Source organism: Oryzias melastigma, linkage group LG16 (assembly GCF_002922805.2).
Source record: "Oryzias melastigma strain HK-1 linkage group LG16, ASM292280v2, whole genome shotgun sequence".
Lineage (NCBI taxonomy): Eukaryota > Metazoa > Chordata > Actinopteri > Beloniformes > Adrianichthyidae > Oryzias > Oryzias melastigma.
Genome location: NC_050527.1, coordinates 26,096,996 through 26,118,004, shown reverse-complemented (window position 1 = coordinate 26,118,004; position 21,009 = coordinate 26,096,996). Strand labels below are relative to the sequence as shown.

Here is a 21,009-nt window from a genome sequence, read left to right as displayed (position 1 = left end):
AAAAAGTTATAATTCCAGACATCATTCAGGAGAGAAGAATGAATCTGATACCTCGGGTATGAACAGTGTTTATTTATACTAGATAGATTTGTAGTCATTATATTATTTTTAATATAGTTTTTAAAAAATTATATTGGCGATTTTAATGTCTGTGCTCAATTTATTTACCCCATATACTGATAAACATCGCTCCTTTAGAAGTATTCTTTTTGCCTTGATAAATATTTCATGGCCTTTCAGATCAAATGTACTTTCTCTTTTAATTTATCTTTCATTAAATTAGGAGGAAGGCATTTCATATTTACACTAATCTCATCTTTGTAGATAGAATTATCTGAAAGTCTCAGATTCTGGTTTAATTTTTTCTGGTAAAACACTGAAATCATTAAATTCAGTAAATGGAGCATTATGTGCCATTTTTAATGTTTTAATTTACATTTTAAAAACTCTCAAACTGGAGCTTTGTTGCAGTTAAAGAGATTTCTAGTAAAATACAAAATAAAAAAACAATAAACAACATAGAAAGTTTACTAGAATAAGAAAAAGTGCTCGAATAAATAGTGTATCAGACAGAGTTTATTCACACAGTTTGGAAAATGTTCTGGATTCTTGTTTTTTCACTTCAACATGTTTGATTGATCCAAAAGCCACGCCCCCTCAGAGGAGATTTTGGAAACAGAGGCTTCAGATCAACATGAAAAATGGCTTTTTAAGACATTTAGGTTTTGGGATTTTGGTTAAAAACTTCATAATTAAAATACTACTGGGAACGTTTTTTTAATTAAAAAAATGTCATAGGAGGACTTTAAAGACTAGTCATGCTGAGCTCTTTGGATTTGTTTCCACATTCAAATCCAAAAATTGAAGACAATTTTGTGACTGGGTCACGTGACTAAAAGAAATGTTTATTCTCAGTCGTTATTTACTCAAAGATAAGTTATTTTTAGGGGACCAGCAGTACATTCAACTGTTTTATTCTAGTTCATCTCATAGCATTAACATTTGATAGTGTTCTCTTTTCATCACTAGATGTCACTAAAACGTTTTTTTTTTAATCAGCCTTATTTAATCCATATTCTGGAGTTCTTCATGATTGGTTCTTTGTTTTATTTTCACATCAGTACATAAAAGTAGGAGAGAATCTAACAACAAAGTAGAGTCTGTGTCTCCAGCAGATCTGCATGCAGCAGAAAACCGACTGAACAGGTGAAGTTTTTACTTTAAAAGGAGCTGTGAGATCTACTATAAAGAAAAGATGAGAATTGTTTTAATGCAAACAGTTTTGTAAACATAAACACCCAGAAAAACGGTTTATTATTATTTTTTTTAAGATTTTGTCAATTTCTAAAGAGAAATAAAGTGAAATCACATGGAGAAAACTATCCATGAACTAAAGTTCGAGTCAAGGTCAATAGGTCAAGTTGTTCTGAGTAAAAGGAATTTATTTTGAATTAACAAATCTCTATTAGATTAGAAGATCAGACAATAGTATTCATTATTTTTATCATTATTATTGTTTTTTTAGTAAATGAACAATATTTATGAACAGAAAACCCTAATTAGTCCCTTTTGACAGATGTTTTGTATACTCCAGTGTATTCTCTGCTGGATATTATTTTCCCATGATGCACCTGTAAGAGTATGAGTGTAGTGAGTAAATAGAAAAAGCTGAACCTTGCTGAGCTCCACCTTCAGGTCGTAGGGGTCGCTGCCGAGTTGGAATAGAGATTTTTTGAACTTCTCAACGAGGCGCCGTTCGACGTCTGCAGACAGAGACGGCGGGAGCTGCAAAAGAAACCAGCGCGTCTTACGAATGTGATCCGCACCAACAAAATCACCAACATTTCTCTGGTTTGACCGGAAGCTTTCGATGAAATAACAGCAGAAGTACTTGAGTGATGAAGATGACTTTGTGCAGCTGCACCAGGAGTTTCTGGATGGGGTCGTGAATCTGTCGCAGCATCTTCTGGGACACACAGATTCCTGCAGACACTGTCGTCATAACAACACCTTAGATGAAGGTTTCTGTGGTTTATGTTGCTGATTGTTAGAGCATTACCTGGCCTTGGTTTGAACTTTAAAGCACAAAAATCCACCCTGAGAAAAATGAGAAAAAAAAGGTCATCTGATTAACCTTAGAAGAGGGTTCCAAAGTAAAAGTCCAGAAATGTAAAAAAAATATCAGGTGTTTGTTTACTTACGTAGCCACATTTTTGTCAGCTGGGACACAAGAACTGGACCTCGAATCTGCACGAATTCAAACCAGAAAACACAAAAGTGAGCGACATCAACAAACCTGAACACTTCTTTGTCCACTTTGATGTCAAAGCTGACTTCTCCTTATGAAGCAGAAATGAAATTTGAACATTAGATAGGAAAGGGAAGTCTAAACAAGTTCAACTGTTATAAATAAAAAAACTTCATACTTTCAGGTCAAAAAAAGAAACAGAAATCTGTGTCGACCAAAAAGCCAAAGAGCTCAATCGACTGTTAAATGCTAAATGTAAAGAGTATGAGCAGAAAGTATTATAACAATGTTAGAAATGAATGATGGAAAAGCTACACCAGATAAAGAGGCAGATCAGCTGAAGAAAAGGTAAAAGAACAAAGTAAAAGCTACTTTAGAGCTGTTAGAAATCCCTCACGACTCAATCTGTCAAATTTTATTTGCTTTTCATGCACATGTGAACAGAACAAAGTGCTTCACAAAAAAGTTGAAAGTTTTAACCAAATTTAGACACTCATCTTTTTTTAATAATTATAATTATTTTATATATATACAATAAAAGTTTTAGGTGTCATTTTATAAAAAAAAACAACAAGAATGACATTTGTCAACAAACTAATCGACATGTTTTTGAATGAAAACACAAAAAAATCCCGTCAAAAGTCACACCAGGCAGCCCAAAAATAAGAATTTCTCACTGCTGTCTATTTGACATTTTCCCTGGATTTCCTTTTTTTTTTTTTAGCTTTTCTTTTCTTTCCTCATAAATTTTCTTCATTGTGTTTGTGAAAAATAATCAACCTTTTTTTTGGGGGGGGGGGTTTGATCCAGCTGGATTTCAGGTTGGCTCAGCTGGAATCTACTCAGGTGGGGGCGTGTCTGTCCATTCGGTGGGCGGGACTTTCGCGGTGAACCGTATTATCTATTATAAGACATCGCCGGTGCTTGTTATTGTAGTGAATTCATGTCGGTCCCCATCCCACAATAGAAAAATGGTTGTTTTCCTCGTCGTTGGATTTCTAATAGCAGACAGCTCTGTTTAGCTCCGCCCCCATAATAGGTTCACTGCTGCCTTACAGCCGTCAGATTGACGTTTGTTCACCGTCTTATTTATTAGAATAAAAGATCGCTTTTGTCCAACAACTACAAATAAATGTCAGTTGTCATCTGTTTATTTAATAAAATCTCAATCACAGAATATAAAAAAGTTTATTTTAGACGGAGTTTTATTATACTGATCTCACAGCTGCATGGGAGGGAGCCTAATAAATATTAAGGAATTAATTATGTTCTATTAATTGTGCTCGTTAACGTGTCAACTTTTACAGATCAATTCCATTTCTAATTTAAAAATCTAAAACTTCTTGTTGGTTTCAGCAGTTTGAAGTGAGCAGACATTCACAACAACCTGTCGTAGCTTCACACCCTTTCGTTAAATTCCTCAGCTGCATGAAACTGTTACCTTGATTTACTTCCTGCTCGCCGTGAACGGAGCTGCAGGCTACAGACGAGCTGTGAGTCAGAGGATCAGCTCTCACTGGAGGGTTTTCCTAAAAATGATAATAAAAAACATTCACATAACACCTTTTCAGTTCAGCTTTGTGTTTCCGCGTTCATTTCTACCTGGCATGAGTTACAGCAAACGGCCTCGCCTGCTTGCTTTCCCATGAAACACTTCTGTGCCCGTTTCCTGTCGCGCTCGGCTCTCCGTTCTAAGGCATTGTGGGAAGTGTAGAGTCCATCCATGAGCCTAATCATCAGGTCTGAGATCCTGGAGCTGACGACTACGACATCCGGTCGCTGCTCGGCATCAGGGGTCAAACACCTGCTCAGGAGAGCGAGATCTGTCAGGTCAAAGAGTCACGGGGGCGAGCGCCACAAACCCGAATCTCACCATCGGATCATCTGGGGGACTCTCTCTGAGAAGACTCCTTCCTCCACAGGCTCATACTCAGCCTCCACGATCTGTCAGCAAAGCAGACGGAGGAGAATTCATCATGGGAGGGAAGATGATTCCGAGGAAACGTGGAAGCTTTTGAGAGTTTCTGTCACCTTGCTGGCCAGAGACAGCATGTTGCTGCTGTAGAACGGAGGCTTCAGAGTGGCCATCTGGTAGAGGATGCAGCCCAAGGCCCAGATGTCAGCTTTTTCTCCGTACGGCTCATTTTTCACCACCTCCGGGCTGTTCAGGCATCGCCATCATCGACATTTCAATAGGAGGAAAACGTGATGAAGGCAAAAGATAACTAGAAAAGTTTCATTACCTGCAATAATGCTGGTGTGAATGCTTTGAAAATACTCTAACTGCTGAAGGGATTTGCTGAAAATGCAAAAGCTATTTGCAAAATGATCTTATGAAAGATGACTGAAGTTGACCTAAATTTCTTAAAAAATGATAGTGAGTTTACTTAAAAATCCTCCATACATGCCAATTTTGCAAAAACATGTAGTGTGTTGCTTAAATATGAGCTAAACTCTAAATTAGCCCAAAAAACTTTAGTTGATCCAAAATAAGCCTAAAAAGCCAGAATATTGACAGAATAGTAGCTCAACTCCAAAACAGCCTAAAAATGCATGTTAGCCTGTTGCTAAAATATTAGTTAAACTCAAAAGTAGCCTAACAAACTTCTGTAGATAACAAGTTAGTCAGAAATATTAGCATGTTCCTCACTAAACTCAAAAGTAGCCCAACAACCTCAGTAGAATGATAAACTAACATCTTCCCTTTTGTATCTATGATTATGTGATTCTTTTTTATTGTTTGCCTCCCTTTGCTCAGATCTTTTTTTAAATTAATATTTTTTATTTTTATTTTATTGATTCTGTTTTGTTGTTTAATGCTGCAATCGCCCCCCTGTTTGATTGTAATAATGGAAAAAACTCTGTTCTATAATTTCAAGCCATGTTTTGTTCTGTAGTGTGAAGTTGTTCAATTGAAAAAAAGACAGCAAAGCAAGAAAAAAGACCCTTAGTAGATAACAAATTAGCCAAAAACGTTAGTCTGTTCTTGGTTAAACTCAAAAGTAGCCCAACAACCTTAGTAGATAACAAATTAGCTAAAGAACATTTGCATGTTGCTAAAATATTAGTATTAAAAACCTCAGTAGATGCCAAATTACCAAAACGAGCTAGCATAATGCTAATATAACATCTCATTGCCAAATTATTTAAAATTACAGTTAACAATGGTTTCAAAGTGCACAATTTTTTTAAAGATTAAAAAAAAATCTTATTCACTTCCTATGGGGCTTATTTTGCTCAATATTTCAAAAACTATGATGTTTATGAATGTCTTAAGTACAAGCAGTAATGTCCTGGATGTCCTGAACGTTTTGATTGCTGAAGTCGCTAAAAGTGTGATTGAGTTTTAATGTCCGAGAATCGTACGGAAAGGAGCAGCAGAATCACTCTAGAGTGAACGGTGTAAACCAGACAGCCTCATTTCATTTTACAGAAATAAAGATATTTTTGTATTTTGATGCTTAGAAATGTTAGATTACCCTGCACAGATGAAGTTTTAGTCACATGCCCGTACAGGGATGAACTCATAACCCCTAAACTTTTAACTTAAACTCAGCTAAACGCTGCGATAAAGATCTTCTCACCAGGAGTAAAGGATGGTGCCGACCACAGATGTTAGCTTGCTGTTCTCCTGTTTCTGCTTGGCCAGACCAAAGTCAGCTTCAGACAAAGAAGAGACAGCAGTTCCAGTCTCAGTGAAGACAGAAATGTGCTGTGAAGGAGGATAAACTCAGACTCACTGATGGTGACTTTGTCTTTCTCCCCCAGCATGATGTTGTTTGGTGTCAGGTCCCGGTGGACGATCCTCTTCTCCTTATGTAAGTACCGCAAAGCCAGACATACCTGAAACATTCAAGATCCAATGAATGTTTCTCAACCAGTCAAGAGGGAATTAACAAGTCTCAAACCAATAATTCTGAAGGTAGTTTGTTGAAGCCAATTCCTAGTTCAGTTATGAAGGATATTGATTCTAATTACAGGTAAAAAGTCTTGACAAACAGACTGTCCAGTTGAAGCCTTCTGATGAGCTGATGGGTTCAGTTTGTGTTTGACACACTTCAAAAAACAGTCAGAGAAAGACGATACATTTGCCTGAGTGATTAAATTAATCTGATTGACAAAGAGCAGAAAAAGTGACAGCAAATAAAACAGTAGAATCAAAGGGAGTCAAAAGAGGAAAAATAGTGGAAAATAAAAATAAAAATATTCTGTCCTCTCATCTTTAATACTTAGTGCAGATGGACGGGCGCTTATCAAACCTTCCACTCACTACTTAACATATGAAGGAGGAGAAAGAAAATGAATGAGGAAATGCTCAAGAAAACAACAGTTTTGCTCCTGTTTATGATGAATGGGGACTGCAGTCTTTCAGTCTCTGACCCCCTACTGGTTTCTTGAGGTGTGTACAGCTATTTTATCATTTAAACGCGCTTCAGTTTGGAAGTCAGAAGGTTGGTCACACATCACTCCTCTGAGTATCAGGGTTTAAGAGGTGTGGTTGGACCATTAAAAAAACAAACCTGCAGCTCTCCTTTTTCTTGTTGTTCTGAAACTTTTAGCAAAAAAGAAGCAGAATCTGTGAGGTGAAAATGTGTTTTTTGAACCCTTAGAATAACATAAAATACAAATTGTATCCTTTTTTTGCATGGAATACTTTTCACATTTTTACATAGAACAGAAATACATTTAATTTTTTTTTTTTACCAAAATACTGTAAATTTAATTTTGAAGACCAGAAATTATAGAATTATAGAGACAATGTCTGAATTCGTTCACTACTCACTATATCGTGCGTTCACCATTGTGTACTGCGAATTTATAATTCCAAAATTGAGTCCCCTAGAAATTCCCCACAATTCTCTGCATAAAGACAGTGTCCATCAATACTCACTAGATTGGAGAATATAGACCACAATGCATTAAGTTTGAACAATTGTTGCACACGAGAAAAGTATTTTTTTGTTAATAAATCCTCAACGTTTTCAGCGTTAGAACACAATGGATTCATAAATAGTCGTCATAATATGCTCGTTTTATTGATTAGGTTTTCATTTTTGTGAAATTGGTGATGTCATATTTTCAGTTTTAAAAAAGATAATAATAGGATAGATCGTTTCTTAGTAGTTAGGAAGTAGGGAGGGAATTCTGACAGCCAAAAACAAAGTCTGTCTGGAAAAAAAAAAAATCTGAGTTCACATGAAATGTTACATACTATTTATTATTAAATGCTCACTGTAAACTTCTAAATGCAAATCGTGTGATTAGGAAACAAATAGTTATCTCCTTCAGAAGTACAAAAAATGCAGTTTTGATCAGACACAAGGATATTGTTTACAGTCAAGATTTTAGAAATGAGTTAGAAAGTGTCACAGACGGGTTGTTCTGTGTAAAAGTGTGGCCACATGTTTATACTGACTTATAACGGAATTTATCCATTTAAGAAAGTGTTGTAGGATGTGTCGTACTGATTTAATGAAAGAAACCTGTGGGCCGTGTGTCTCCAGGCCAGACTTTGGACATGCGTCTAATATAGGCCCAATCCAAATTCTTCCTTTCCCCCTTCCCCTTCATTTAGCCCTCCAAATGGAGAGTTACTAAAAAACAGTGTCTCATAATTCAGACGTCACTTTCGTTCGATGACATCCCCAATAATTACTAGTCAGTTAGCTTTAGCGTGGAGCTCCCAGCGCTCAAATATACATAAAAACATCAATTTTTTAACTTTAAAAAGGTCCTGCTACAACAAAAAGTCATTACTTACATTTAAATGTAAACTTCTGTGGTTCAGAGCACATCCACATGAAGAAAGTTTACCGTCCGCTTTGAAGGTCGGATTTAAAATATAATATTCTGGACACACTTGTACTAAAAATGACCCTTCAAATGGAGGGTAAGGAGAAGGGAAGAATTTGGATTGGACCTTAGTCCAGCTGCCTCTTTCACAGTGGTGGGTCAATTACCTTTGAAGAGTAATCGATTACTTTACTTTAGTTTCTGGATGAAAATGTAATGAAATTACTTTACTCTTTACCTACTTTAATTACTGAATAGTTGCCCAAACAAGGTGCCATTTCTTTTCATTGAACTTTATTTTGAAAGTGATGACTGATTAAAAAGTATGAACATGTTTCAACAAGTTTAGACGGCAGTAAGAGAATGTTACACTAATAAATGACTTTATTAGTCAACATTTGAATGCGTTACGTCTGTGACGTCAGCGGCTTTACCTGAATGAACACGTTCCAGATCCTGTCCTCGGTGAAGCGCTGCTGCTTCTCCTTCAGGGAGGTGAAGTGTTCGGCCAGAGGGACTCCCTCGATCAGCTCCATCACGATGTAGAGCTTCTCGCCTGAAACACAGAGGAGCGTTGCAGCTTTTCCCGCTCTTTCATGAGGAGCTCGTGAGCTGCTGAAGGAACTACACACCGTCTAGAAACGTTTTGTAGTATTTGACAACATTTGGATGCGTCATCTGGAGACGAGAAAGAACAAAGGTTCCTTTATTTTAAAAAGTAAAGAGGAAGACTTTCATTTTATTCCAGATCCTAGAGAATCTGTGCCTGTTCTTTGATGATGGTGAGCTCAGAGATGATCTTCTCCACGTTACTGTCTCTGGACCTCTTGTCTTTACCAAACGCCGGGTTGTGCAGGTTCACTTCCTTCAAAGCCAGGAGGTTCTGACCACTCTGCTTTTGGACCTAACATTACAGTCATTGTTACTGAAACCCAAACTTTTTTTTTTTAGCTTAAAACAGATGTTTCTCCACCTTAAAGACACTTCCAAAGGCCCCCGTGCCCAGATGCTCCAGAATGGAGTAACCGCTGATGACTTTGAGGGGAGGCCGGCTCTGATCCACGGACCTGATGCCCTCTCTCAGAGCCTCCAGCTTCTCCTCCTGCATCAAAATCCTCTCAGTTAATTCAGCAAATCCAATAGAACGCAGTCATTTCACCCAAAACCAAACATGTTCAGCAGCTGTTCTCTTACAGTGTAAAGTGAAACCACAGTTTGCAGCTCCTCGTAGGCCGCGAGGTCCCGCGCGTAATGTCCAACATCAATAAACAACTCAAAGAGGTCTGTGGGAAAGAGTCTGGGAGGGATTCCAGCGTGCAGAGGACGTCAACAATGAGAAACAATCAGAAAGTATTCATGCAAAGACAGCCCCTGATATATTCTGGGGGGGGTCGCTCACCTTTTAAAGAGCGGTCTGTTTCGTTCGACGCTAAACAGAAAGCGCAGAGTCCGGAAAGCGTAGCACTGCCAAACAGAAAAGCAGCATCTCAGTTTCTGACTGTTTCTTCAGATTCGACATGCTGATGCAGGAAACTGCTCTGTGCTGCTGCTGGACTCAACCGCAGCCTTCAACACTGTCGACTACCACGTCCTCCTGGACAGGCTGAAAAACGTTGCAGTATCTGGATTCGCTTTAAACTGGTTCTCCTCATATCTGACTGGTAGATCCTTTTCTGTGGTATCTGCTAAGTTCAAGTCCTCCTCTGCATCCCTCCATCACTTCTTGTGTGCCTCAAGGCTCTGCTTTGGGACTTTTACTGTTCATTTTATATCTGCTGCCTTTGCAGCGTATTTTGAGCTCTGATGACATTCAGCTTTATGTGTCTTTTAAACTTCAGGATGTTTTTAAAATACAGATTTTTTGCAGGTGTCTGGATTCGGTCAAGAGTTGGATGAACGACAACTTTCTCCAACTTATGGGGCGGCCGTGGTGCAGTGGTAGGGCGGTCGACTCCTGATTAGAAGTGAGCGGGTTCAACTCCGCCTTGCCCGTCCATGTGTGGAAGTGTCCTTGGGCAAGACACTGAAGCCCGAATTGCCTCTGGTGGGAGGTTGGCGCCAGTGTTCGGCAGCGGAGCCACCACCAGTGTGTGAATGTGTGTGTGAATGGGTGAATGGGTCTGTGACTGTGAAGCGCTTTGGGCCCTCGAAGGAGGGTAGGAAGCGCTATACAAGTATACGCCATAAATGAAACTAAAACTGAGGTCCTCGTTTGTGCTCCTGACAAATACCAGATAGTCCAGTGGCTCGGTCCACTTGCTTCTTATGTCAGACCTTCTGTTAGAAACCTCGGGGTAACTCTAGACAGTTTTATCTCTCGACTCTCACGTCGGGTCACTTGTTCGTTCTTGTTTTTATCATTTAAAAAACATTGCTAAACTGAGTCTAGTTGTATCATGTTCTGAGATGGAGATGCTCATTCATGCTTTTATTTCATTGCAACTCCATCTTCACGTCTCAGTAAAACATCTCTAGAACGGCTTCAGGTTGTCCAAAACGCTGCTGCAAGGCTTTTAACCAAATCTTCCAAGTTTTCCCGCATCACCCCTTTGTTAATCCAACTGCGCTGTTATATATAAAAGACCTTTTGCAGCCGTCCACTCCCAGCAGGTCGCTCAGATCATGTGACCAGGGCCTGCTGGTGGTTAAAAGAACCTTTAAAACTAAAGGTGACAGAGCCTTTGCAGCATTGGCTCCATCCTTCTGGAACTCCCTTCCTCTCAGCCTCAGATCTGCAGACTTTTGTTTTAAAAAGTAGCTAAAAACATATCTTTTAAAATTGCCTTTTCATAATTCTGTTTTACTGTGAAGCACTTCGTGATTTTGGTCTTGAAAGGTGCTATGTAAATAAAGATTATTATTTAGATTATTATTTATTTTTTAAATCGTGCACCTGAAGTGAAGCTGCCGCCGCTCCGCCCTCCTCTGGTAAAATCAACTTTGCAATGATGTAAACGCCATTTTCCTGTGGGGAAAAAAAAGTCATTTCCCGGAAGTTGTGTTTTGTCACCAGAAACGACATTTACCTGAACGATGTGGAGAGCCGAGGAGTCGTCCAGACTCATCTCAGTCAGAGCCGTGCAGCAGGCTGGAAGAGGGTGCAGACGGTCATTAAACAGACAGCTGACGTCCTAAAGGTCACGCTGGCCGGTTATCTGATTTTCTGCGTTGGTCTTTAGAGTTCATTATGTTTACTGCAGAGTTATCGAACACAGGAAGTTTACAATCACTTCCCTTAAAACAAATCCAACAGCTTTGCTTCAGGAAGGATGTGTTTACTCTCTCAGGTGCTGATAAGACTCCCCTGTGGGAGGAATTATCATCATTTCAGCAACAAAACTACCAGCTTTCACTGTTTTGTCAAGGTTTTAAAGGGACCATACCATGAAAAATCTACTTTTTTAGCTTTTAAATGTGTTATAATGTTAATTCCTCATTGAGAGGAATCCTAAACGTATCAGAGAATGGGGCAAGCTGACGGGGGATCATGGGAAGTCGGCAGGAGAAAGGGAGCAGACTATTTCCTGGAGAAATAAGCGAGCGACGAATTGGGAGAACTGGTTTAAACGTGGATTATTGAGCAGCACCAGAAAGGTAAATAGATCCGCATGAAAGCAAAGAGGATTTTTGATATAGAGATTATATGTCATCTTTTCAATAAATCCTGAAATGTTCATCAGGTGTTTTTTGACTGAATTTCACCACAAAAATGTTCTGTTTGTGCCAAATTTGGGGGATAAACATCCGAGCTGCACTGTACGTGGGCCTACATCAATCTAAAACATAATAATAAAAATGTTCCCCTCTTTATTTCGTGGATGACACGCCGGCTCTAGGATGATGTCATGATGTGAGTGGAACCCTCCGGGAGCGAAAGGTGGAGTCTCAGAGATTGTGTTCACAAAAGTACCGATAAGTCATATTTAATAAATAATTCATCTTTTAGTGTTCCAAAGGTGATATATGATTATTTTCATGAATATAGTTTACTCTGAAAGACTTAAGAAAACAAAGTATGGTCCCTTTAAATTTAAAAGTGAGCGACGGAGGAACACCTCCTGTTAACAAACGGGTCGATATTAAGGACATAAGAAGGAAAGCAGACGGATGTGGTCTGTGCTGTTCTGGATGAATCCACACTGACAGCATCACTGGATTCACAGAGACCTGACTTCAGGGCGGCGCTGTTGTCCGGCTCCTCCGGAGGCCTCGGCTCCTCCTTCACGCTCCACTGCTCAGAAACGTGCGGCCTGTCACTAAAAGAGAGTCCGTTAGTCCACATGTTGCAGTGTGAAAGACTTTCAAAGACGGGACATTAATGAGCACATGCTCTGATGTAGTGTTGCTAGGCAACCGCAACCACCATGACATCAGTGCTGCATTTATACTTTGATCCCTAAAATGTATCAAAAAACAGCTTTAACCTTTGGGCTTAAAATCCCGCACCGGATCATCTTCTGATCTATTTTCAAAGCGTTCCCAGTGTTGATGTTGTTTTAGTCAAAATCAAAAAACTTGTCGTTTTCTAGGACATAGTTTCTGCAGAGCGGCAGTAGTTCATTAGGTGTGTTTGAGATGATGCGGACGCAGCGCTGTGTGTCTGGATTGTGGTGAATGTTGGGTAGTTTTTGCTCTGATGTCAAGTGTCAATCATCATAAAAATATCGCGAGAAAGGGGCGGGGACAAGGCGCCTACCCAGGGAAGTGCAGCTCGAAATCTGGCACTGCGAGCCACCTTGATGACTACAAAACAATGCATTGTGGGAAATAGTGTCCTGTCAGTTCTTGTAGCTGATGCTGATCAGAAATGACTGGCGCCACATAAAGGAAACCTGTGTATTTTGTAACTCTTTCTGGAAAGTAATGAATGATTCAAAACGATTTGGATCAAAAAATACTCAAATGCAATTGTGGCTCAATTTTCTTTTAAATATGTCCTTCATCTGCAGAAAAATATGGAGCTAAAAACCTTCCAACAGTGAGATTCGAACCCAGGTGAGTCCTGGCAAAATATTAACAAGTCCTGCACATTACCACCACACCATATCTGACATAGTGTTCTGTAGGCTTAATAATCGCAACCCACCAAAGAGCGTTTTATGCAAGCATAAGGACGTTTTCTACGCCTGTATTTATACGCCATTTGAACGCGTTTTGAACGGGCTAGAACAGAGTTTTGGATGTGCGGTTTGTACTCGCTAAAATTCTGCTTTTTCTCTTGGGACAACTTCAGATAATGATAGTATAGACTAAACAGCCATTTTCAGACCTCAATTATCACAGTTCTCAGAGTCAGTGAACGCACCGGGACTGAAGTTACCACCCTCTTTGATTTTGATTGGTCAATCATGTTAGCCCCGCCCCAGCGCGCCACAATGGGACCAAAAAGTTTGGAAACTGAAATTATCAGATTCGAAAACGAAAAAAAAAAAGAGTTGAAAGTGAAAAAAAAGTTTTAAAATAGACATTTTGAGTTTTTAAACCTAAAAAAACAAACATTTGAAGCTGAATAGCAAAACGTTTTATTAAATTTAATTTGATTTATTTGAGTTTCAAATAATACTGGCCCCAAAATAGCTCCATAGAAATGCTGCAAGATTGTATTAAAAACAGGATTTTCCTCAGAGTGGATCTTTAAATCTACTGACTTCCTCTTTTGTGATCTCAACCCAGAAACAGAAAATGTTGAAAGTGAAATACATGTAAAAAAACAGTTTATCCATGAATCCTTAAACATAAGAATATCACGAAAAAAAAATGTTTCAACTCTAAAATAACTGGTTAAATCAGCAAGAAAGCAAAAGGATGAACGATGTGCTAAGACTCTCTTATGGGTATATAATAGCAAACATAAAGATAATTTGAATTCATGGAGCTGCCATGCTTTAATGAGGAACTACAGCATTCGTCAGCGGGGGAGAACTTTAAATACAACTACTAAAATGTTCTTCCTGCAGAAAAACTTTAATTTGGTCTTCTGAAAAAGTAAAAACGTGTTGGATTTTGTGTGAGTAAACTTTGGTTCTGTTTGGCTGCAGTCGTGTCAGATCCGAGCGTTGATGACCTGCTGAGCAGCCGCAGGAGCTGCTGCACCCCGCCCCAGCTCCGGATCTCCACCCTGGCTTCGGGATCCTCACAGAGCTGAACCAGAACCCAGGAGACGGTCCACAGCAGCTTGACGTGCGGGCCGTGCAGCAGGCTCAGCAGCACCGGCACCCCGCCCAGCTCCATCACCTGGATCCTCACCTGAGGCACCGGCGACAGGAGCCTCAGCAGTTCAGCACCCATTCTGAAGGAAAAGTTTTTAAACTTTATTTTGTTAATATTCTCACCAACAACTCAAAGTAAACCTGTCCTTACTTTTTTGACAGCAGGTCGTGCTCCTGCAGGATCACCAGAAGAGTCTCCACCACCGGCAGCTCACCCATCTCCTTCTTGAATTCTGAGCTGCAAAACAAATAAAAGATAAAGATCTACATCTTTAATTCCTTAACTCACATGTGTCAAAGTCAAGGCCCGGGGGCCGGATCCGGCCCTCTGGGTAATTATATCCGGCCATCAATTTTATTTTATTGTTATTAATGACCCAATGTTATCTTGCGCTCATTTTAACTTGTATAATTTGGACAAAATATATTTTTATGGAGTGTAAAATATTCAAAGTTATTAAAGGTTTAAATTTGTTTATTCTGGAATAATATTCCTGCCTTTTTATTATTCATAATTGTGTTAAAAAAGTTAGAGTTTTAAAGTTTTAAAAATTGTCATTCTGCTATCTTTTTGGACTATTTTGGCATTTACTAAGATTTTTAGGCTATTTTGGAGTTTAGCTAATATTTTAGTTACACGTTGGCTATTTTTTTCAAACGTTTTTTAGTCTGTTTCGAAGAATAGCTAATATTTCAGCTACATGCTAGCTGTTTTGGCTAACCTGTGTGTTTTCTTTTCTAGTTTTCAAGGCTAATTTGGCATTTAGTTAATATTTAAGCTGGCTATCAGCTTCAGGGTCTTTAGCTATCAGTTTCAGCATCTTCAAATTTAGCTTGGATTCATTCACACTAGCATTATCACAGGTAATGCTGTATATCTAGTTCATTATTGAGTTTAAAGGTTACGTTTTTAAAGTTTTTAAAATGTAGTCTTAGAGTGTTCAATAAATGTTTATCCTGTTCGGACCGTGACCTAAGGTGTGTTTTGAATTTTGGCCCCTTGTGCGATTGAGTTTGACCCCCCCTACCTCAACTGAAACCCTGACGTACCTCTGAGCGACAGCAGTGAGGGCCAGCAGAGCTCCCTGCACCACACCGCTGTCTCTGCTGTGGAGCAGCTTCACCAAACACTGCAAAGCGAAAGACCAACAAAACCACAAAACAGGTGTGAGGTTTATGAAAACACATGGAAAACATAAATAAATATTAAATATACTTGGAAAAATGTTTACTTTATTTTTTGTAATTTCAGATTTGAGTAGAAGTGAGTGAATTGGGACACTTAAAGTGTTTAAGGAATCCTCTTTGGTAAATGGGATTTTTATCAAGAAGATCTGCTCTTGATGAGATGGTGGTGGAGTGGTCAGCACTCTTGCCTCACAGAAAGAAGATCATGATTCGAATCCCAGCTGGGACCTTTCAGTTAAGAGTTTGCATGCCCTCCTGTCCTCCTGCATGAGCGGGTCTTTGTCTGGGATCTCCAGCTTCCTCCAAAACATGCTTCATAAGTTTTTGGTGACTAATTTGCCCTTAGGTGTGCACGTGAGGCTGTGTGTGTGAGAGTGTATGGCCCTCCGTATCCTGCCTTCATCTAACAGTATCTAGGATAGGCTCCAGCAACCCAGTGACCCTGAAAATGGTTCAGTGGTTTCAGAAAATGGACGGATGGATTTTGGAAATCAAATTTTTAATATTTATATTATTACATTTTATTTATTAGACATTTTTTTCTAAACTCAAGGTCACCAAACGGATAAAAGCACATATTAAAAAGGTTTTTAGTTTTTAAAGTGTTTAGTTGATTAAATTAGAAGGATTTTATTGAGAGAAGGAAACTGGTAAGGGAGGCAGGTGGAAATGTATATCTGGGTGTCATCTGCATGGCAATGAAAATATATTTGATGGTGACGGAAGATTTTACCAAGGGGAAGAACGCAAATGATAAACAGCAGAGGTCCCAGGACAGAGCCATGGGGTACGCCTTTGGTGATGGACAACGACACAAAAATGTGACTCAAAAAGAACAAATTAGCTCCTTCATTATGAGATTTGATTCAGTTATTTAGGTTGAAAACTAACCTGCTCAAAACAGACAGAATATTTCTCATCAACCTTTTCCAGCTAGATAAATGTTAGTGCAAAAATTAAATTAATTAATTTAAAAAAAGGTGCAGAAATGTATATGTGTGTATTAACTCTTAGAATCTTCTTAACAGAATCAGATCTTGTGTAACGTGTACATCGCTGTAAGAGTGTTGGCTCATTGGTCCGGTGCAGATCCAGAATGTCATATTTGCTGCACAGCAGGTTTCCCCTGAATGATTTGAACAAATGACACCTTCAGAAGGATGAAAGGTTCAGATTGGAGTCCTTTCATGTAGCAAATAATGAGAGGGAGGCTGCAGGCTGCAGAGGTGAAGAGAGGATTTTAAGTACAGGGTCGAGTGTTTAGAACAACATTTGTGTGATAAAAGGTGAAGACGAGCAGGTTGAAAGGCATCTGTGAAGATTCTCTGCCATCTGAGTCGGGTTTTCACACAATTCTGTTCTTCTGGGAAACTTTCAGAGTCCGGTTTGAAGAATCGTGTCTGACATTTGAAAAGAGTATCAGCAAGAAGGAAAGGAAGGATTTAAAAGGAGGAGATCAGTGAAGAAGCAGAGATGAGGATGGTGTTTGGGACAAAGATGGATGGAGGGACATTTTTGGAGTTAATTTTGTTTGGATAAGGCCAGAGCAGGAATAGTAAAACTATTGATTTAGAGCAGGAGATCTAAAAGAAAACCAAAGAGGAGATTGATGTAGTAAAAGATGAGACGAGGACAGCAATAGTGAGGGTGGAAAAAAGGGAAAATAGGGTTAAATCAATCAATTTATTGCACCGACTCCTGAAGGGAACAACGACAGTAAAGCGAAAAGGTTCTACAAATGAAGAACAGGGAAGCAGAGATTGTTTGTGTAACAGATGGTCACTCTGACTTGTTTTTATTTAAAAAATTCCTAAAAAAAACGTTTTTCTTTAAGAAAATATGATTTAGATTTAGGTTGGATTTTACTTTAAAAAACTATTTATGATGGTGAAAGACAAAAATTCAAGGAAGATGCATTTCAATTCAAGGGGTTAAAGAAACTAAATCATCGATCACATTCAAACAACTTATAAATTCTTTAATTTTGTGTTTTTCTCAACTGTTTCTGACCCTTTTATAGCACATTATTTTGAGTAACAATGTGTACATAGTTGTATATTTACCTTTTTCTTTTTGTATGCATGTAAAGTTCAGAAAAATAACCTTTTCTTCATTCTGCTCCTTTTCATTTCCCCTGCATAAGATGTCTTGTTGTAACATTTATGTTTTCTAGTGGAAATGAAATATTATTTTTTTAAACAACAGTGAATTAAAGAAAAACAGAAGTCATGATCTCTTTTTGGCAGCTACTTAAGAATATTTTTAACACAAACTGTTCGTCCTCAAAATTCCACTTTATTACTGGTTGATCTGAAGTACGGTGGCCCTGAAGTCCAAATCACATCAACAAATCATTCCACACAAAAACATATTAACCCTTTAACACCTGAGGCATTGTCAGTGACACTTTAACACAAAAAAATCATTGACTTACTGTAACGTCGAGCCACTTTTCTCCTTCAGAATCTACTGGAATGATTGTGTTAATGGTTGAAAATTTACACCAAATCAAAAGAACATGAACACTGGAGCTCCTGTGTTAAAGGTTAAACATCACAACGACAATCAAAAAATACAAGAAAAACATTACATTTAAAAAATGAAAAATAAAAAATCCAGAAACCAAAAAACAAAAATAACTTCCAGAAATCAAAAAACAAAAATAACTTCCAGAAATCAAAATAAAATGTTAAAAAAGGAAGATATCATGGGGAATCGCTGGTTGGATGATGATGTTTGAGTTTGGAAGAAGAGGGAAAGCAGGAGGATGTTTTACTTGAACTACAGTAAAGGGTCACCAAACTTTGGAAGTGGGCGTGGCCAGAAGATGAAATAAATATCTTCTGTCAGAACTATCATCATACTGCCTCCCGTTTTTGTTGGTTTTAAAAATGGAATATTTAGGTGGAAAATGTCTTTAAAAGAATGTAAATGATCTAAATCCCATGTTTTCTTTGAACTCTTAAAATAAATTTGTGAACAAGATAATAAATTCTAATTTGAAAATGTATGTGCTATGTTAAAAAATAATATTACTATTGTTTTTTTTCTCATTGATTCTTGTTTACTGCTGTTTTCTGACCTGTTAATATTTACAAATGAGAATGACTTGAACTTGAAATGATTCATGTTGTGTTGTTGGATTTTTTTCTCAAAAAATAAATAAATAAAATAAAATATTGTCCTGTCAAATGACTTCCTGTTGAAAAGGTGAACAAACATCATCATCCAATCAGTGATGTCCCATAATACTCACCTTTTCTGGATTTGATTCATGTTTTTAACATTTCATTTTGATTTTTGGACATTTTTTGTTTTCTGCAATGGTTCCTTATTATTTATTGATTTATTTTTAATCGTGTTATTTCTTTTAAATACATTTTTGTTTCTGGAATTTTGTTTTGATTTCCAAATTGCAATGTTGTTGTTTTTTATTATATCTTTTTTAATTGTTGTGCTCTTTAACATGTTATTTGCACTTGAGGGCCACCATAGTTTGAGAGTTTTTACAGCACAACCATCATCCTGTTTCTGTAAAGTTGTTGCGTTTCGGTGAAAACGGTCTTCCAAATCATCAGTTTATAATTGCAGAACAACGTGAAAATTATGTGGCGCTAAACTCACCCTGTGAGCGCCGCTCTCCATCACCCACAGCCTTTGATTCTCCACGGCGGACAGCTTCTGGAAAATATCTGAACAATCCGTGACGTCTTGGTTTGATAATGATGGATCCTTTCTGCGTTTTCTGAATTACTGCAGGTTACTTACAGGTCATCGTGACAAGACTGTGAGATTCCAACCCCTGCTCTCCACAAGACAAATACCGAGCAGCGACGGACTCCATATACTGAGGGAGGAAGAGGAGGATGAAGAAATGAGGATGGGGAGACTGTTTAACCACAGGAATGAGATTTAATGGAGGTATTTACCCTGGCTAGTAAATCAATGCCATGGAGCTGATGAAGAATAATCTGAAGAAAATACAATGAAATGTAATTATTACTAGAGCAGATTTAACAGTAAGTAGAATAATAGTTTGTACCTGATAGTTTGGATCTCTGATCAACAACCGCAGACAGACGAGAACTCGAAAGACGGACTCAGGCGGCGCTCCATCAATCCACTCACTGTTTCAGGGTTTAATATGGTCACAAATGTGTGTTTTTGTCAGAGATTTCAGAAATAAATTCCAAACATGTTTACCTGCAGAGTCGATTCTTGATCAAAGAAGTGAGAATGCCAGAGAACAGTTTATCCAGAGGGTGGCTGCTGAAGCATCTTTGGTCTTTGTAGGTTATGCTGGAAAATCAAATATTTGTGGAAAAAATGAACAGATTCTGTCATGAGAGGAGCAGGTACTAAAAGAAAACACAACAGAGAATTTATAAATCTGTCATCAAAGTATCCCAATCTCAGCCCTTCTTTAGCAACCGTTTGTCGCTAATTCACAACATACAACGAAGGGGTTAAAGCTGCAAAGCATCCCCACACCGTTAGACTACCACCACCATGCTTGACAGTTACTTTTATGTTTTGTCTTTTTTTTGTTTGTTTTTTGGATGGCATTTCTTCATTTTAGTTAAGTTCTGTTATAAGTTGTTCTCTTGTAACAAGAAGTTTAATTTAAAATATCTTCTCATTTCTGTTTGTTGTCCTCCGCACATATGAGTGTCTGGTTTTCACTTCTTCATTGTCAGATCATCGGCTTTGTCACTGATGACCTGACAGTGAAATAAAACAAAGTGCATGGTATTTGGCTCTTAATGTGCAATACATACAAATCCATAATTAACCTTAAGTTTAAAAGGAACAGTAATTAGGCAAGTAAATGAAATTAAACGATTAGGTATAGTTATTGATGTTAAAGGAACTTGGGGAAAAACACATCGATGGCATAAAAACTAAAATGGGCAGAGCAACTTCTACAATTAGTACAAATGCTATTTTTTTAACACCACAAGCAGGTAAATGTATAATTCAATCCCTATTCTTTCAAGTATAGACTACTGTCCAGTAATTTGGTCCACTTAATTTGCTCTCAGTGGATCGTATTCAGACTGAGGAATGAACCAAAGTTCAGTCTGATTGTAAAAGAATTGAGACCACCTCAAAAGATGTGTCAGAGAGAGTTCCAGGTCCTGGATCAGGGTTTGTTTAGGTGTATTCAGACTTAAACTTTGTATCAGATTATCATTGGAAACGAACTCTGGTTCACTTTGAGCGGACCAAATAAATCCAGTCTGAACAGACCCTTAGATTGCAGCATGAGTTCTGTGTTTTAAACCTCTGAGCTGCAACAATTAGTCAAAATACTTTTAATGAAGAGATTTCTTTAGGTGGCATGTCAGACAGTAAAAAAAACAATGAAAAAATATTTATTTGTTCTAATTTTTCAGTGTTAGCTTATCTCTGTGTGGATTAATCAAAGGTTTTAGTGAATGTAATGCCATTCGTAAAATATTATAGTGAAGGTTGGAAAATGCTTTAGTGCAAGTAATATATTTTGAAGGGATTTATATGATTGGATTTCAACGAAAAACAAAATTCCTTCATTTAGCTATATTAATATTG

At 38.1% G+C, this 21,009-nt stretch overlaps 1 protein-coding gene across 6 annotated transcripts in view; it reads right to left on the bottom strand.

The window, feature by feature from the left end:
* Nucleotides 1-21,009, bottom strand: part of nek10 (NIMA-related kinase 10) — a 23,971-nt gene that overhangs the window by 1,200 nt on the left and 1,762 nt on the right. For 2 of the 6 annotated variants that reach the window (XM_024258208.2, XM_024258207.2), the window contains 27 exons: nucleotides 19,642-19,737; nucleotides 19,481-19,565; nucleotides 19,368-19,409; nucleotides 19,207-19,285; nucleotides 19,063-19,130; nucleotides 15,301-15,380; nucleotides 14,402-14,488; nucleotides 14,106-14,330; nucleotides 12,209-12,297; nucleotides 11,068-11,129; nucleotides 10,935-11,006; nucleotides 9,441-9,505; nucleotides 9,236-9,338; nucleotides 9,015-9,143; nucleotides 8,808-8,945; nucleotides 8,674-8,719; nucleotides 8,476-8,597; nucleotides 5,989-6,091; nucleotides 5,833-5,908; nucleotides 4,280-4,409; nucleotides 4,122-4,192; nucleotides 3,851-4,052; nucleotides 3,690-3,777; nucleotides 2,202-2,247; nucleotides 2,060-2,097; nucleotides 1,892-1,992; nucleotides 1,675-1,785 (listed from right to left, as the gene is read on the bottom strand). In XM_024258208.2, coding sequence (XP_024113976.1) covers nucleotides 1,675-1,785; nucleotides 1,892-1,992; nucleotides 2,060-2,097; nucleotides 2,202-2,247; nucleotides 3,690-3,777; nucleotides 3,851-4,052; nucleotides 4,122-4,192; nucleotides 4,280-4,409; nucleotides 5,833-5,908; nucleotides 5,989-6,091; nucleotides 8,476-8,597; nucleotides 8,674-8,719; nucleotides 8,808-8,945; nucleotides 9,015-9,143; nucleotides 9,236-9,338; nucleotides 9,441-9,505; nucleotides 10,935-11,006; nucleotides 11,068-11,129; nucleotides 12,209-12,297; nucleotides 14,106-14,330; nucleotides 14,402-14,488; nucleotides 15,301-15,380; nucleotides 19,063-19,130; nucleotides 19,207-19,285; nucleotides 19,368-19,409; nucleotides 19,481-19,565; nucleotides 19,642-19,737 — 2,554 coding nt within the window. Of the gene's footprint in view, nucleotides 1-1,674; nucleotides 1,786-1,891; nucleotides 1,993-2,059; nucleotides 2,098-2,201; nucleotides 2,248-3,689; nucleotides 3,778-3,850; nucleotides 4,053-4,121; nucleotides 4,193-4,279; nucleotides 4,410-5,832; nucleotides 5,909-5,988; nucleotides 6,092-8,475; nucleotides 8,598-8,673; nucleotides 8,720-8,807; nucleotides 8,946-9,014; nucleotides 9,144-9,235; nucleotides 9,339-9,440; nucleotides 9,506-10,934; nucleotides 11,007-11,067; nucleotides 11,130-12,208; nucleotides 12,298-14,105; nucleotides 14,331-14,401; nucleotides 14,489-15,300; nucleotides 15,381-17,872; nucleotides 17,896-19,062; nucleotides 19,131-19,206; nucleotides 19,286-19,367; nucleotides 19,410-19,480; nucleotides 19,566-19,641; nucleotides 19,738-21,009 lie in introns of those variants that run through there. The other 4 variants (XM_024258210.2, XM_036216111.1, XM_024258209.2 and 1 more) reach the window with 4 other exon arrangements.